The 17,605-nt window shown below is 40.9% G+C and overlaps 1 protein-coding gene across 1 annotated transcript in view; it reads left to right on the forward strand.

Annotated features, from left to right (window-relative positions):
• The first annotated feature begins 281 nt into the window (after positions 1-281).
• LOC135511916 (collagen alpha-1(I) chain-like) overlaps positions 282-17,605 on the forward strand; it is a 38,451-nt gene continuing 21,127 nt past the window's right edge. Inside the window, 18 exon segments of the mRNA XM_064933435.1 lie at positions 282-522; positions 2,108-2,311; positions 3,278-3,309; positions 4,674-4,709; positions 5,971-6,066; positions 9,087-9,158; positions 9,790-9,834; positions 10,266-10,319; positions 10,616-10,669; positions 12,339-12,392; positions 13,270-13,323; positions 13,588-13,641; positions 13,728-13,772; positions 13,977-14,030; positions 14,398-14,442; positions 14,560-14,613; positions 15,330-15,428; positions 15,826-15,870. Of these exon segments, the coding sequence (XP_064789507.1) occupies positions 441-522; positions 2,108-2,311; positions 3,278-3,309; positions 4,674-4,709; positions 5,971-6,066; positions 9,087-9,158; positions 9,790-9,834; positions 10,266-10,319; positions 10,616-10,669; positions 12,339-12,392; positions 13,270-13,323; positions 13,588-13,641; positions 13,728-13,772; positions 13,977-14,030; positions 14,398-14,442; positions 14,560-14,613; positions 15,330-15,428; positions 15,826-15,870 (1,179 nt within the window). The 5' untranslated portion in view covers positions 282-440.

Here is a 17,605-nt window from a genome sequence, read left to right on the forward strand (position 1 = left end):
GATTTAAAAACGTTCCTGACATGTTGCCTCAAGTTGAATAGGCTACTATCAAGATTTAAGTAGGATTGAAAATACTTCGTTTGAATAAGCCAAAAATATCCATAGAGTCGGAAGATGACAGCCCCGGTGTTTGAATGTCCACGTTTTAACCGAAATGTGAACTTGTTTGACATGTTTTAAATGCCGCCCTTCCCCCCTGAACTGTGAAGGAGGGACTCCTTTCACTTGAACATGTACAAGTTATCTTCTGCTCCCAGGACCTCCCCAAAAGTGTGGCATATAAAAGCCCAGTTTACTCATTTGTTTGGGCAGTAGGGTGGTTCTGTCAGGGTCTGGATTGGAGTAACAAAGAACCGGACTCTACGTTTTATGGTTGGAGTCTGAGGAGTAAAACCAGGATTCCCCTTGCCGCAAAGAGTCTACATGTCTAATATTTAGACATGTTCAGCTTTGTGGATATTCGGTTAGCGCTGTTGCTGAGCGCAACAGTACTATTGGCGAGAGGTCAAGGAGAGGACGATAGTAAGTATCACTTTATATGAGATTATGGGACAGGGACGCTCGCATGAAGAATTGGATAGCGCGTAAAAGGATGCTGCGCACCTTTCTTTTGTGTTTGGGATGTTACAAATTATGCTTAGCTACCCTGTGGGAAACATGGGGTTAAATTGTCAGCAAAGCTTATACCATTGTTTTTGGAGCTCCGAAGCTCGATGCATTGAACAAGGATTTTATATTGTTCTGCTTCCATGGCTGAGCGTTTCTCTGGCGTGCAGACACATGTTTAGCGCGCCCCTGCCATCGCTGTTCACGCGCTATTCCATGTCCTCGGGGAAGGGAAATTCTAGCTGCTGCTAAAGCTTGGATGCGCAATGATGACATGATGTTCAGATGGATTTGGAATTAACTAAACATTTACAAACCACTTGAAAAAATATATATTGCAGATGTAAATTAAATACAAATAAGCGATGAGGAAATAATTTTCTGAAAAAAAGCTCCGAACAAAAGTTGATTTGCATCTGAGGCCTATCACCAAAATCTAGGAATTCTATTATCAACAACGAAACAACGAATTATGCCTGGACTGGAAAACGCTCCTGAAACATTAGACAATAGGAAAGCCACGCCTTGTTCCCCATTGGCCTACTAGTATAAATGGGAGTTTGTAACCTATTTAACAAACACAAATGGAATTTGCAATACCACGTTTCCATTGCTTGTTTTAGAATAACTTTAAACCAGGGAGTCAAACTAAGTGAAAATAGTTTAACTATGATGTATTCAATGGAATTGTCTAGACATCAATTGATCAGATTGCATATAGGGAGGAGCATGTGGCTCTGTAGATATTGTCATTGTACAGGCTGGGAGCGCCACTATGTGGTAGATATTAACAATAACAAGTATAGGGACCCACCGGAACCCCAATCAGAGAGTCTACAGGCCTGTCTGATGTTAGCTATAGCATCGCTTGTAGTTCAAAGTTCAACCATAGGCCTTGGTAATTATGCATTTCACAAAGCATTTCATTGCATTTGGAAACATTTTGTGTTTCGAGGGGGCGGCTCCCCCATTTTCACCAACCACGTTACAACTCCCATATTAGACACCCCCATGGCCTTTGGCCAATGCTGGTCTACTGCAAAGGCAACAACCAGTGCAACACAATAGGACATTCAGTTCATTTATGCCTGTAGTAGGGAGTAGTAGGGTAGTAGGCTACTTTTTCTTTAAAATTCTCTAAATAGGCCTACATCATGCATATCTAAAGGATTCTCAAGTTGGGCCTTGAGCCTTTGGGATCTTGGTAGGTCTAGGTCTTGCCAATATTAGGCCTATGTCGATTCATTGAGAGTGGCCTCCTAGGATCCTACATTAGGTCTACAGTACCTGTGGTAGGACTTCAGTTTCACAGTCATGACTGGTTTGCTCTTTTCTAGTTTTTCCTGCATTGTCACATTTGTATTCAAAGAGGTTTGGGTTATGCCTACACGTTAGAAGTAGGAGTCCTTCTTTTTAAATTATGTCACTTCTGATTTGTCACTTCTGGTTTATTTATTTGCCATGTGACTTACCTTGCGTCTCCAAAACTCCATCATCCCAGGTGGATTCGGCAGCTGCTCGTTGGACGGCCAACAGTACAACGATAAGGATGTGTGGAAGCCTGAACCCTGCCAGATCTGCGTCTGCGACAGCGGAACCGTTATGTGCGACGAAGTGATTTGTGAGGACACAACTGACTGCGCAGACCCTATCATCCCCGACGGCGAATGCTGTCCTATCTGCCCCGATGACTCCGAGACAGAGGGTAGCCTACCTTTGATGACCTTATATTTATTAGGGTTATATTTATTTTTTTGCCTTTTTTAACTAGTCAAGTCAGTTAATAACAAATTCTTATTTACAGTGGGTTAACTGCCTTGTTCAGGGGCAGAATGACAGATTTTTACCTTGTCAGCAAAGGGATTCAATCTAGCAACCTTTCAGTTACTGGCCCAATGCTCTAACCACTAGGCTACCTGCTGCCCACCTGTGCTTTGTGGTAGTGTTCTGGCCCCACCTAGTGGCACCAGTTGGCTGCAATGTTTCCAGTTATAGACAGAGAGGGACAAACCCGAAAAGGAACTGAGCAGCCCTTAGGCTACACTGCCCAGACAGGGCTTGCCATTACTTAGAATGGACTGTGGATACCTTATTGATGAGAAGCAAATCATCCAGTTGGATATTACTATTGCTTTTCTTTTCCCTCCACCTTAATGAATGGATTAACCCTGTTAAATGCTGGAGATGTGGATGTGCAGATTCATTTTACACTCACATCTCCTCATGTATAGGCCTAATCAGGATTAAGCCTGTTAAATGCTGGAGATGTGGATGTGCAGATTCATTTTACACTCACATCTCCTCATGTATAGGCCTAATCAGGATTAAGCCTGTTAAATGCTGGAGATGTGGATGTGCAGATTCATTTTACACTCACATCTCCTCATGTATAGGCCTAATCAGGATTAAGCCTGTTAAATGCTGGAGATGTGGATGTGCAGATTCATTTTACACTCACATCTCCTCATGTATAGGCCTAATCAGGATTAAGCCTGTGATGCCTTCACATTCCTGTATGGGATCCAGACATCATGCATTCATTATCAACACAGTATTATTGTACATTGAGAAACATTGTTTTACAGGATAGTACTATGACACAGTTCATGTTTGATATGAGTTTATAAGGGGTAATAATAATATTATATTTTCCTCTCAATTGATTTCATAGGTCCCCAGGGGCCAGTAGTGTCTGAGACAGAGGTATTTATGCACATTTTACTCCCAAGATTGATTTATGTCGGTGAAAATGTATTGGTGCATGACACAGGAGGTTGGTTGCACCTTAATTGGGGAGGACGGGCTTAGTGGTAATGGCTGGAGCGGAATCAATGGAATGGTATCAAATATATAAAACACATGGTTGGATGCCATTCCATTAGATCTGTTCCAGCCATTATAATGAGCCATTCTTCCCTCTGCAGCCTCCATTGGTGCATGACTGTTATCATATTATTGAATAATGACAGTTCTGGCCTGCTTACAGGCATCATAAATGAGCCCATTATGTTCATTATGGGTAATATTTGTTGAAATATGTGGTGTATGCTATTCATTTTAGTTAATTCAAACTGCGATATCTTTCGAATGTGCTCTAGGCTTACCATTTGACCCTCCACCAAACAAACGTTCAATGCCTTTATTTGTGCTACCTCAGTAGGACTACACCTCTCCCATTGGTGCTTCAGTAGGACTACACCTCTCTCATTGGTGCCTCAGTAGGACTACACCTCTCATTGGTGCCTCAGTAGGACTACACCTCTCTCGTTGGTGCTTCAGTAGGACTACACCTCTCATTGGTGCCTCAGTAGGATTACACCTCTCTCGTTGGTGCTTCAGTAGGACTACACCTCTCTCATTGGTGCCTCAGTAGGACCTCACCTCTCATTGGTGCCTCAGTAGGACTACAGCTCTCATTGGTGCCTCAGTAGGACTACACCTCTCTCGTTGGTGCCTCAGTAGGACTACACCTCTCTCATTAGTGCCTCAGTAGGACTACACCTCTCATTAGTGCCTCAGTAGGACTACACCTCTCTCATTGGTGCCTCATTAGGACTACACCTCTCTCATTGGTGCCTCAGTAGGACTACACCTCTCTCATTGGTGCCTCAGTAGGACCTCACCTCTCATTGGTGCCTCAGTAGGACTACACCTCTCTCATTGGTGCCTCAGTAGGACTACACCTCTCTCATTGGTGCCTCAGCAGGACTACACCTCTCTCATTAGTGCCTCAGTAGGACTACACCTCTCTCATTAGTGCCTCAGTAGGACTACACCTCTCTCATTAGTGCCTCAGTAGGACTACACCTCTCTCATTGGTGCCTCAGTAGGACTACACCTCTCTCATTAGTGCCTCAGTAGGACTACACCTCTCTCATTGGTGCCTCAGTAGGACTACACCTCTCTCATTGGTGCCTCAGTAGGATTACACCTCTCTCATTTGGTACCTCAGTAGGACTACACCTCTCTCATTGGTGCCTCAGTAGGACTACACCTCTCTCATTGGAGTGCAGTGAAAGGAGCACTGTAGCACAACTGATTCTCTTCCTCTTGTTGTTCTCCCATAGGGACCAGAGGGAGGAGTTGGCCCCAAGGGTGATGATGTAAGTTTCAAGTTCAACTTAGGACATAAGTTTAACTTAAGTTCAACTTGAAGTTGTTTATTTTCTGTAAGTAAATTGTATAGCTTGCTACATGTCCTATGGTTTAGATGTTCCATGAGAGGCCTAAGGAAAAACATATTCTGGTACGGTGGATTAGTGTCATTGATTCTTCTGACGAATCATGGCTTTGCAGAAGTGGTGCTTGAAGTGGAGGTTGGGATTTGAATTGTAAAGGATTGTAAACACAGGTGGACATTTTGGAAGGGGAGGAGCAGGAGACGGTCTTTGGCTTATCTGCTACTTCTGTTCAGTACAGAATCAAATAACTAGACAATGAAATTAGGTTCTGAGTTTACACACCTATTGAATACACCTAATGAACACACCTATTGAACACACCTATAGAACATACCGATGGAACACACCTATGGAACACACCAAAGCTAATTTGCAGTAGAGTTTCTACAGTACAATGTTATTGTAACTGTTTAACTTACAACTTAGTCTGTAAAAGTAAAGGTTGACATTAGTTTCTATTGACAGATATAGATTTTTCAAATATTAAACATAATGACCTTTGTTTGAACGTTGACCTTTGCAACACAAGTCATTAGGACTACACCTCTCTCGTTGGTGCTTCAGTAGGACTACACCTCTCATTGGTGCCTCAGTAGGATTACACCTCTCTCATTGGTGCCTCAGTAGGACTACAGCTCTCATTGGTGCCTCAGTAGGACTACACATCTCTCGTTGGTGCCTCAGTAGGACTACACCTCTCTCATTAGTGCCTCAGTAGGCTTACACCTCTCATTAGTGCCTCAGTAGGACTACACCTCTCTCATTGGTGCCTCATTAGGACTACACCTCTCTCATTGGTCGTTGTTCATTGTAGGTTTGCAGCCCATACTGCAGCCTCTACTTTTTGAGTGGCTCCATCAGCACTTGCAAACCAACTGGTGTGAATGATTTTAAACATTTTAAAGAAAAAAAATAAACAATTCCAGAATTTCTATTAACAGCATTTACTACTTCACCACTTCAACCACCACTTTTAGGTCTATACCAATTATACCAATTCTAATATAATTTATCTTATGAAGTGCGTTAGAAGATAGGCCTGAATTTGTCACAGAACTGTATTTATCTAAGCAACTCAGCCATGGGTTGTTGAAGGCTGAGCTGTTACTGAGTAGCTGTCTGTCATTATATCTGTCTCTGTTACTGACTAGCTGTCTGTGTATCTGTCTGTCCATCTCTTCAGGGTCCTGAGGGTGTTCCCGGTAACGATGGCATGGACGGCCAGCCTGGCCTTCCCGGCCCCCCGGGCCCCCCTGGACCTCCTGGCCTTGGCGGTGGAGTAAGTAACCTCATGACAAGACAATATCCACTGACTATTTCCTGTGGATATTGTCCAGTTACTACCAGTCTTGTACCAGAGTTATTTACATCCATGCTTTTTACCTGAGAGGAAATATCAACTGATATCTGAGTTAGAGAGCAGTGAGTCTACAGTAGCCTCCTGCTCCCTTCAGCACCAGTGGTGAGTTTACAGTAGCCCCCTGCTCCCTTCAGCACCAGTGGTGAGTTTACAGTAGCCCCCTGCTCCCTTCAGCACCAGTGGTGAGTTTACAGTAGCCCCCTGCTCCCTTCAGCACCAGTGGTGAGTTTACAGTAGCCCCCTGCTCCCTTCAGCACCAGTGGTGAGTTTACAGTAGCCTCCTGCTCCCTTCAGCACCAGTGGTGAGTTTACAGTAGCTCCCTGCTCCCTTCAGCACCAGTGTTGAGTTTATAGTAGCCTCCTGCTCCCTTCAGCATCAGTGGTGAGTTTACAGTAGCTCCCTGCTCCCTTCAACACCAGTGGTGAGTTTACAGTAGCTCCCTGCTCCCTTCAACACCAGTGGTGAGTTTACAGTAGCTCCCTGCTCCCTTCAGCACCAGTGTTGAGTTTATAGTAGCCTCCTGCTCCCTTCAGCACCAGTGGTGAGTGGACAGCTCCCTGGTTCTCTGATCTAAGGCAGGGTTATGGAGGAGAGGAGTTAGAGTAGAGGAGGGCTCTCCAAGCTTGTTTTTGGTGAGCTACCCTCCTGTAGGTTTTCACTCCAACCCTGTTCCCGGAGAGCTACCCTCCTGTAGGTTTTCACTCCAACCCTGTTCCTGGAGAGCTGTAGTGTAATTTGTAGGGAATTGGGTACCATTTTGGAGTTTGAATTACAGACAGTGTTATTAACAGTTCTAATCTATTATAAACATGACTTACAGTACAGATAGTGTTATTAACAGTTATAGCAGTTATAAACAAGACTTACAGGCAGTGTTAATAACAATTATAACCAATTATAAACGTGACTTACGGACAGTGTTATTAACAATTATAGCCAATTATAAACATGACTTACAGACAGTGTTATTAACAATTATAACCAATTATAAATGTGACTTACGGACAGTGTTATTAACAATTATAACCAATTATAAATGTGACTTACGGACAGTGTTATTAACAATTATAACCAATTATAAAGGTGGCTTACGGACAGTGTTAATGACAATTATAACCAATTATAAACATGACTTACGGACAGTGTTATTAACAATTATAACCAATTATAAAGGTGGCTTACGGACAGTGTTATTAACAATTATAACCAATTATAAATGTGACTTACGGACAGTGTTATTGACAATTATAACCAATTATAAAGGTGGCTTACGGACAGTGTTATTGACAATTATAACCAATTATAAATGTGACTTACGGACAGTGTTATTAACAATTATAACCAATTATAAAGGTGGCTTACGGACAGTGTTATTAACAATTATAACCAATTATAAACATGACTTACAGACAGTGTTATTAACAATTATAACCAATTATAAAGGTGGCTTACGGACAGTGTTATTAACAATTATAACCAATTATAAAGGTGGCTTACGGACAGTGTTATTAACAATTATAACCAATTATAAAGGTGGCTTACGGACAGTGTTATTAACAATTGTAACCAATTATAAACATGACTTACTGACAGTGTTATTAACAATTATAACCAATTATAAAGGTGGCTTACGGACAGTGTTATTGAAAATTATAACCCATTATAAAGGTGGCTTACGGACAGTGTTATTAACAATTATAACCAATTATAAATGTGGCTTACGGACAGTGAGTGTTGTTAACAATTATAACCAATTATAAAGGTGGCTTACAGACAGTGTTATTAACAATTATAACCAATTATAAAGGTGGCTTACGGACAGTGTTATTAACAATTATAACCAATTATATAGGTGGCTTACGGACAGTGTTATTAACAATTATAACCAATTATAAACATGACTTACGGACAGTGTTATTAACAATTATAACCAATTATAAACATGACTTATGGACTGTGTTATTAACAATTGTAACCAATTATAAACATGACTTACAGACAGTGTTATTAACAATTATAACCAATTATAAAGGTGGCTTACGGACAGTGTTATTAACAATTATAACCAATTATAAACATGACTTATGGACAGTGTTATTAACAATTGTAACCAATTATAAACATGACTTACAGACAGTGTTACTGACAATTATAACCAATTATAAACATGACTTACGGACAGTGTTATTAACAATTGTAACCAATTATAAACATGACTTACAGACAGTGTTATTAACAATTATAACCAATTATAAACATGACTTACAGTGTTATTAACAATTGTAACCAATTATAAACATGACTTACAGACAGTGTTATTAACAATTATAACCAATTATAAACATGACTTATGGACAGTGTTATTAACAATTATAACCAATTATAAAGGTGACTTACGGACAGTGTTATTAACAATTATAACCAATTATAAATGTGACTTACGGACAGTGTTATTGACAATTATAACCAATTATAAACATGACTTACAGACAGTGTTACTGACAATTATAACCAATTATAAACATGACTTAAAGACAGTGTTATTGACAATTATAACCAATTATAAAGGTGGCTTACGGACCATGTTATTGACAATTATAACCAATTATAAAGGTGGCTTACGGACAGTGTTATTAACAATTATAACCAATTATAAAGGTGGCTTACGGACAGTGTTATTAACAATTATAACCAATTATAAAGGTGGCTTACGGACAGTGTTATTAACAATTATAACCAATTATAAAGGTGGCTTACGGACAGTGTTATTAACAATTGTAGCCAGTTATTAACATGAGTTACAGACAGTGTTATTAACAGTTGTAACTAGTTATATACATATTTTGTTGTTTTGTCATCTCTATGTTGTATGTATTTAGAAACATCCAAAGCAAACTACTTTTCGAAACAAATGGATAATTTCTTTCCTTTCCTCCAGAACTTCTCTCCTCAGATGCACCACGGTTATGATGAGAAATCCAGTGGCGGCCAGGCCCAACAGGGACCAATGGTACAAACTGCTTTTTTTCTTCCTCTGTGCTGTTTAGTGTGGAGAGTGAAGCCACATTTCCAGGATAAATGTAATTTAATTTATTTGCGTAAAAACATATACAGCAAGATATACATGGACATTGTATTCCCAGAGGATAGCACATACAAGGAGTAATTAAAACACTTTTTTCCAAAATGGTCCTCGCTGAGACAAACCCCTTCAGGAACCCTGATAAGAGACAGTATCAAAACAGTGATGTTAACTATATGAAACACAGTTAATGTGGACTGCTGCAATGCAAAACTGTCTTCACAATTGGCCAACCATTGTATATTACCAAACATCTACAAAATGATTAGTCAGAGTTACGCAATCACATAGCCAGACCCCAGGCAGACCAGATTAGTATTGGTGTTTCTGAAGAAGATCATGGATCCTGTCGACACAGTAGAGTTTATACTAAGCTAGTGCTTAAACAGTACGATGCTTTCAGGTTTGCAGTAGTCCTCTGGTAGTGATCGCTCACAATCATCAGCTATTTTATCCTTTAGATAACAATATCTCACAGAATCACTTTCTCTCAATCAAAGAAGGTAAAGTACTGCTGCAAATGGATTCATTGATTCATTGGTTGTTGTGTTTCCAACAGGGGCCAATGGGTCCCCGTGGTCTCGCTGGTCCACCAGGAAACACTGTAAGTATCATCTCATTAGTCATTTGATGTGTTGTCAACAACACCAACCTCACTCATCCAATATTTTTTTTAACAAATAAACATTTATTTGCATCTGTGTTTATTATAGCAGCTACATTCTCATGTTCCCTCTGACCATAACATGTCTATAGTTTGTTTTAGAGACTCTGCATACATTTCTACAGTATACAATGTAGTATATTTATGTCTTAAAACAGTACGTTTTATAGGGCCGGTTTCCCGGACGGAGATTAAGTCTAGTGTGGGACTAAAAAGCATGCTCAATGGAGAATCTCCTTTGAAGAAGCCTTTTAGTACATACAGGATTAGGAATAATTTCTTTCCAGAAAATGTCCCATAATTTGTTATAATAATAAGTCTTATAGCTTATATACCCTGTGTCATATGGTCTGATCTGTGTTCATGTCCAGGGTCCCCCCGGTCATCATGGTCCCCCTGGTGAGCCCGGTGAGCCTGGCGGTGCTGTGAGTATACAAACATTGCAACTTCCTGTGCCCATCAATATCAATTGACACACATTCTGAACGCATCACTTCCTGTCTATGACCATGTTGTAGTAGCCACCTCCCATGCCCACGCCCCCCCCACACACACACACACACTGACTATTCACACTTGTGTGTATATTATATTTCAGTGAGCCCTGTCATTTGTGATGTATAACAGTCATAATAAATGTTACATATGCCCCAGTTACCTTTGACACAGTGCAACACACACACACACACACCTCCCTTCATGCTTTTCCCTCCCCCTGTAGGGTCCCATGGGTCAACGTGGTACAATGGGCCCCCCAGGCAAGAACGGAGATAATGTAAGTTGTGTTTTCATGATCTCAACTTTCCTTCTATCTCATTCCATTTGTCAGATCTGATCTCCACTTTCCTTCTATCTCATTCCATTTGTCAGATCTGATCTCCACTTTCCTTCTATCTCATTCCATTTGTCAGATCTGATCTCCACTTTCCTTCTATCTCATTCCATTTGTCAGATCTGTAGCTCAGAAACAATGATCATTAGTAAAGACAGTAAACTGAATTTAACGTAGACTTCCTCTAGTTTTCCTCCTTTGCAACTTACACCATAATATTTCCCCCCACTGCATATTCACATGTATGATTACATAATTACATACATACTGTATTCATAATATATACAGTACCAGTCAAAAGTTTGGACAAACCGACTCATTCAACGGTTTTTCTTTATTTTTTACTATTTTCTACATTGTAGGAAATTATAGTGAAGACATCAAAACTATGAAATAACACGTATGGAATCATGTAGTAAGCAAAACAGTTTTAATCAAATCAAATTGGGTTGAAGTCGGGTGAATGTGGAGGCCAGGTCATCTGATGCAGCACTCCATCACTCTCCTTCTTGGTCAAATAGCCCTTGCACAGTCTAGAGGTGTGTTGGGTCATTGTCCTGTTGAAAAACAAATGATAATCTCATTAAGCGCAAACCAGATGGGATGGTGTATCGCTGCATAATTTACAGATTTCCACCGGTCTAATGTCCATTGCTCATGTTTCGTGGACTAAGCAAGTCTCTTCTTCTTATTGGTGTCCTTTAGTAGTGGTTTCTTTGCAGCAATTCGACCATGAAGGCCTGATTCACGCAGTCTTCTTTGAACAGTTGATGTTGAGATGTGTCTGTTTCTTGAACTCTGTGAAACATTTATTTGTGCTGCAATTTCTGAGGCTGGTAACTCTAATGAACGTATCCTCTGCAGCAGAGGTGACTCTGGGTCTTCCTTCTCTTGTGGCGGTCCTCATGAGAGCCAGTTTCATCACAGCGCTTGATGGTTTTTGCGATTGCACTTGAAGAAACTTTCAAAGTTCTTGAAATGTTCTGCATTGACAGACCTTCATGTCTTAAAGTAATGATGGACTGTCATTTCTCTTTGCTTATTTGAGCTGTTCTTGCCATAAAATGCACTTGGTCTTTTACCAAATAGGGCTGTCTTCTGTATACCATCGCTACCTTGTCACAACATAACTGATTGGCTCAAACGCATTTAAGAAGGAAAGAAATTCCACAAATTCACTTTTAACAAGGCACACCTGTTAGTTGAAATCCATTCCAGGTGACTACCTCATGAAGCTGGCTGAGAGATTGCCAAAAGTGTGAAAAGCTGTCATCATATTTTTGAAGAATCTAAAATATTAAATATATTTTGATTTGTTTAACACTTTTTGGTTACTACATGATTCCATATATGTTATTTCATAGTTGTGATATATTCACTATTATTCATCAATCTAGAAAATATTAAAAAAATAAGAAAATCTCTGAATGAGTAGTTGTGTCCAAACTTTTGACTGGTACTATGAAATTTAATCATGATATTTGCTATTTTTTCATCACTTTTTTATGCATTTTTGTATGCCACTTTATTGTCACTGTTTGCCACAGCATTGTTCACAGTGAGAGGACCTCTCTGTCTCTCCATCAACCTCGCTCTCCTCTCTCCTCTGCAGGGTGAGCCTGGCAGGTCTGGTCGCCCCGGTGAGCGTGGTTCTGCCGGCCCTCAGGTGAGTGGCCCTCTAACCCCATAGATCAAGGGTCAGATGCTCCTATCCAAACAGACCTGGCTCTGATACCAAGTATGCATTCCAAATGGCTCCCCTTTCCCCATGTAGTGCCCACAGGGCTCTGGTCAAAAGTAGTGCACTATATAGTAAATAGGGTGCTACTTGGGATGCATCCCAAACAGTAGAGTATCTACAGGGTGAGATTTAATGTAGAGTATCTACAGGGTGGGATTTAAAGTAGAGTATCTACAGTGTGGGATTTAAAGTAGAGTGTCTACAGTGTGGGATTTAAAGTAGAGTATCTACAGGGTGAGATTTAAAGCAGAATATCTACAGGGTGGGATTTAAAGCAGAATATCTACAGGGTGGGATTTAAAGCAGAATATCTACAGGGTGGGATTTAAAGTAGAGTGTCTACAGGGTGGGATTTAAAGGAGAATATCTACAGGGTGGGATTTAAAGGAGAATATCTACAGGGTGGGATTTAAAGCAGAATATCTACAGGGTGGGATTTAAAGTAGAGTATCTACAGGATGGGATTTAAAGCAGAGTATCTACAGGGTAGGATTTAAAGTAGTGTCTACAGTGTGAGATTTAAAGTAGAGTATCTACAGGATGGGATTTAAAGCAGAATATCTACAGGGTAGGATTTGAAGTAGAGTGTCTACAGGGTGAGATTTAAAGTAGATTGTCTACAGGGTGGGATTTAAAGTTGAATTAGAACCATTCTAGTATAAGTACATTAAAGTAAATAACCACTAATCCAAATCAAGTTAGTTTCAGCACTGAAAGACATACATTACATGAAGAATGAAAACGGTATTGTTTATGTCTATTATGAAGACCAGTTCACAACATTCCTTTTTCTGCCCTACAGGGTGCTCGTGGAACCCCTGGAACTCCTGGCCTCCCCGGCATCAAGGGACACAGAGTGAGTAATAGGAGGAGTGACATTAGGATGCTCCAGTGTGAAGTTTCCCCTAGGTACAGATCTAGGATCAGCTGGCTCCCGAAATCCTATCCCTAACCATTGGTAGTGGAAATGTATAACTGATCCAAGAACAGCGACTAGGGGCAACTTCACCCTACTCCCACGATGATATGACAGCCATGACACTACTACATTCCTACATTAAACTCCTAATCATACAGAATGTTACCTAACCTAAAAAATGCTCTTTGATTTCCTTCTCAGGGTTTCAATGGAATGGATGGTGCCAAGGGAGACGGTGGCCCAGCCGGCCCTAAGGTTAGAGGTCAATCTAATGATATCTATCATAATGTACGTCTATCGTTGTCTGTTCTGGAGAACTCATCTGTTCCCCCTGACCACAGGGAGAGGGTGGTGCCCCTGGATCCAGCGGTAACCCCGGTGCTATGGTGAGTATCCTGTGCATATGACAAATACACTTTGATTTGAGTAATGCTCTCGTCTCAATAAACATATATTTTTCCCTCTCTTCGTCCTTCTGCTTCCGCCCTATCTTCCTGCCTCTCTTCCTCCTTCTCTTCCTCCCTCTCTTCCTCCCTCTGCTTCCTTCCTCTCTTCCTCCCTCTGCTCCCTTCCACTCTTCCTCTTCCTAGGGTGCTCGTGGTCTTCCTGGTGAGAGAGGCCGCCCCGGACCCGCTGGCCCTTCTGTAAGTACTGCACAGCACAACCTTCACTGTTCGTTTGAGAGATTGATTGATTGGTTGATTGGTTGGCTGGTTGATTAGTTGGTTGATTTAATTTATTAATTGAATGTAATTATAAACTGGGTGGTTTGAGGCCTGAATGCTGTTTGGCTGATCAGACCATATACCACGGGTATGACAAAACATGTATTTTTACTAAATAGCAGCAATACCGCAAACATTATCTAGAATGACACAGAAAAGTCAGTGACTTGTTGTCATATAGTATAAAGTATTACTGCAGTACCCCTACAGATGTTCATGCCCATTTCTGGCTTTAGGAATACTTGTTAAAGAATTGTCCTAACAGTGTAATACCCTCTTCCTCTAGGGTGGCCGTGGTAATGATGGTAACTCTGGTCCTGCTGGATCCCCTGTAAGTATCTTTACTGGTGACTAATCCTACCTGTCGTAGCATATCAGAGTACACCACTCAGTGCCATGTGTAAGTCCTGACTATGTTAGCTAAATAATGTTTATTTGATCTCTTCAGGGACCCACAGGCCCATCTGGTTCCCCTGGATTCCCCGGAGGCGCTGGAGCTAAGGTATGTCATAGCCCCCACCCAAACCCTTACCCCTAAACCTAATCCACATGTTGCTTCCAAATGTTCTCTCAATTAGATAGCATTGGATAGAGCCAGTTTCACCCATATTTCTTACTCCAGTCCTTTCCTCTCAAATCCATGAAGGGAAGTGAACAAGTACAGATTTAGGGCAGAAGGGTAGAGAATTGGGACACAGATTGAGATCCTGATCTGATACAGGTAGTGGCCAGCAGATGGCATATGATGACCTTGTGGAACACCTCCGTCCTGTCCCTTTACTGTAGACTACCGTAATGTACAGACCTCTATTAGAGAGGAAACAGTGAGAGACTACTGTAATGTACAGACCTCTATTAGAGAGGAAACAGTGAGAGACTACCGTAATGTACAGAACTCTATTAGAGAGGAAACAGTGAGAGACTACTGTAATGTACAGACCTCTATTAGAGAGGAAACAGTGAGAGTGAAAAACTGAAATTGTTCTCAGTAGAAATAATATAAACATAACACATAAAAATGAACAATGATTAATTATATTCCTACACTCACACACACACACACACACACACACACACACACACACACACACACACACACACACACACACACACACACAAAAACCTCCCCCCACACACACACACAGAGATGATAACATCAGTTTCAAAGACTGTGATCATCCAGCAACCTCCTAATGTCCTCTCTGCTGCCCCCTTTAGGGTGAGACCGGTCCTCAGGGAGGCCGTGGCTCAGACGGACCCCAAGGATCTCGTGGAGAGCCCGGTAACCCTGGACCCGCTGGTGCTGCTGGACCCTCTGTGAGTACTGTTGTGCATGGTTGCCCTTAAATGCTTATATTATTATTTGTCCTGGTTGCTTGTGCTTGTAAGTCCTAATCTTATATATGCTTATAGATCATTATCTTTATATAGGTCCTTATCTTGATATAGATCATTATCTTTATATAGGTCCTCATCTTTATATAGGTCATTGTCTTTATGTAGGTCATTATCTTTATATAGGTCATTATCCTTATAGGTCATTATCCTTATATAGGTCATTATCCTTATATATGTGTATATGCTTATGTTTATAGTGCACCGTTTTATGAGGGTGCACCCTCATAGTGCACCGTTTAACCTCTGACCCCTGACGTCTACTGTAATATAATGTCCCCGCCTCTCTTTCCCGCTCTTTCCCGCTCTCTCCAAACAGGGTGCCCCCGGAAGTGATGGCCAGTCAGGAGGCAAGGGTGCCACTGTAAGTATGAGCCTTGTGGATACATCTATCTGAAGATCTATGATTGATTATGTTCAAATGAACACTGGTTATACTACACGTAATATACTAATGATAATAAATTCCATTTAGTAGATGCTTCTATGTAAAGTCATTAACCTTTCTGGGAAGGGGGTTCCGCTAGCAGAACACCTGGCCTACAGCCAGTGAAATTGCAGGGCGCCAAATTCAAACAAAAGAAATCTCATAATTAAAATTCTTCACACATACAAGTATTGTACACCATTTTAAAGATAAACTTATTGTTAATCCAACCACAGTTTCCGATTTCAAAAAGGCTTTACGGAGAAAGCACACCATGCGATTATATTAGGACAGCACCTAGCCACAAAAACATTTTTTTCCAGCCAAGGAGAGGTGTCACAAAAGTCAGAAATAGCGTTAAAATTAATCACTTACCTTTGATCTTCATCTGGTGGCACTCCCAGGACTCCATGTTACACAATAAATGTTTTTTTTCTTCGATAAAGTTCATCTTTATGTCCAAAAACCTCCTTTTTGTTTGTGCGTTTAGTTCAGTAATCATTATGCACACAGCACGGGCACAACATCCAGACGAAAAGTAAAAAAAGTTCCATTAAAGTTTGAAGAAACATGTCAAACAATGTTTCTAATCAATCCTTAGGGTGTTTTTATCATAAATATTCAATAATGTTTCAACCGGACAATACTGTTTTCATTAGAAAGGAAAGGGAACGAACGTCGCGCTCACAGCCACGCGCCATAAACAAATCATGGCTTTCAGCTGAACCACATACTCTGAGTGGTCTTATTCTCTCCCCTTTCACAATAGAAGCCTGAAACTACTTCTAAAGACTGTTGACATCTACTGGAAGCCTTAGGAAGTGCAATCTGACCCCACGGACACTGGATATTCGATAGGCATTCACTTAAAAACTACAAACCTCAGAATTCCCACTTCCTTGTAGGATTTTTCTCAGGTTTTCGCCTGCCGTATGAGTTCTGTTATACTCACAGACATTATTTTAACAGTTTTGGAAACTTTGGAGTGTTTTCTATCCAGATCTTCTAATTATATGCATATTCTGGGCCTGAGTAACAGGCAGTTTACTCTGGGCATGCTTTTCATCCAAACATCCCAATGCTGCCCCCTATCCCAAAGAGGTTTTAAGACTGTAGTATGCGGAAAGCCATTAAGACTGTAATATGTGGAAAGCCACTAAGACTGTAATATGTGGAAAGCCATTCAGACTGTAGTATGTGGAAAGCCATTCAGACTGTAGTATGTGGAAAGCCATTAAGACTGTAGTATGTGGAAAGCCATTCAGACTGTAGTATGTGGAAAGCCATTCAGACTGGAGTATGTGGAAAGCCATTCAGACTGTAGTATGTGGAAAGCCATTAAGACTGTAGAATGTGGAAAGCCATTCAGACTGTAGAATGTGGAAAGCCATTAAGACTGTAGAATGTGGAAAGCCATTCAGACTGTAGAATGTGGAAAGCCATTCAGACTGTAGAATGTGGAAAGCCATTAAGACTGTAGTATGTGGAAAGCCATTCAGACTGTAGTATGTGGAAAGCCATTAAGACTGTAGTATGTGGAAAGCCATTCAGACTGTAGTATGTGGAAAGCCATTCAGACTGGAGTATGTGGAAAGCCATTCAGACTGTAGTATGTGGAAAGCCATTAAGACTGTAGTATGTGGAAAGCCATTCAGACTGTAGTATGTGGAAA

The sequence above is a fragment of the Oncorhynchus masou genome, chromosome 24 (assembly GCF_036934945.1).
Source record: "Oncorhynchus masou masou isolate Uvic2021 chromosome 24, UVic_Omas_1.1, whole genome shotgun sequence".
NCBI lineage: Eukaryota > Metazoa > Chordata > Actinopteri > Salmoniformes > Salmonidae > Oncorhynchus > Oncorhynchus masou.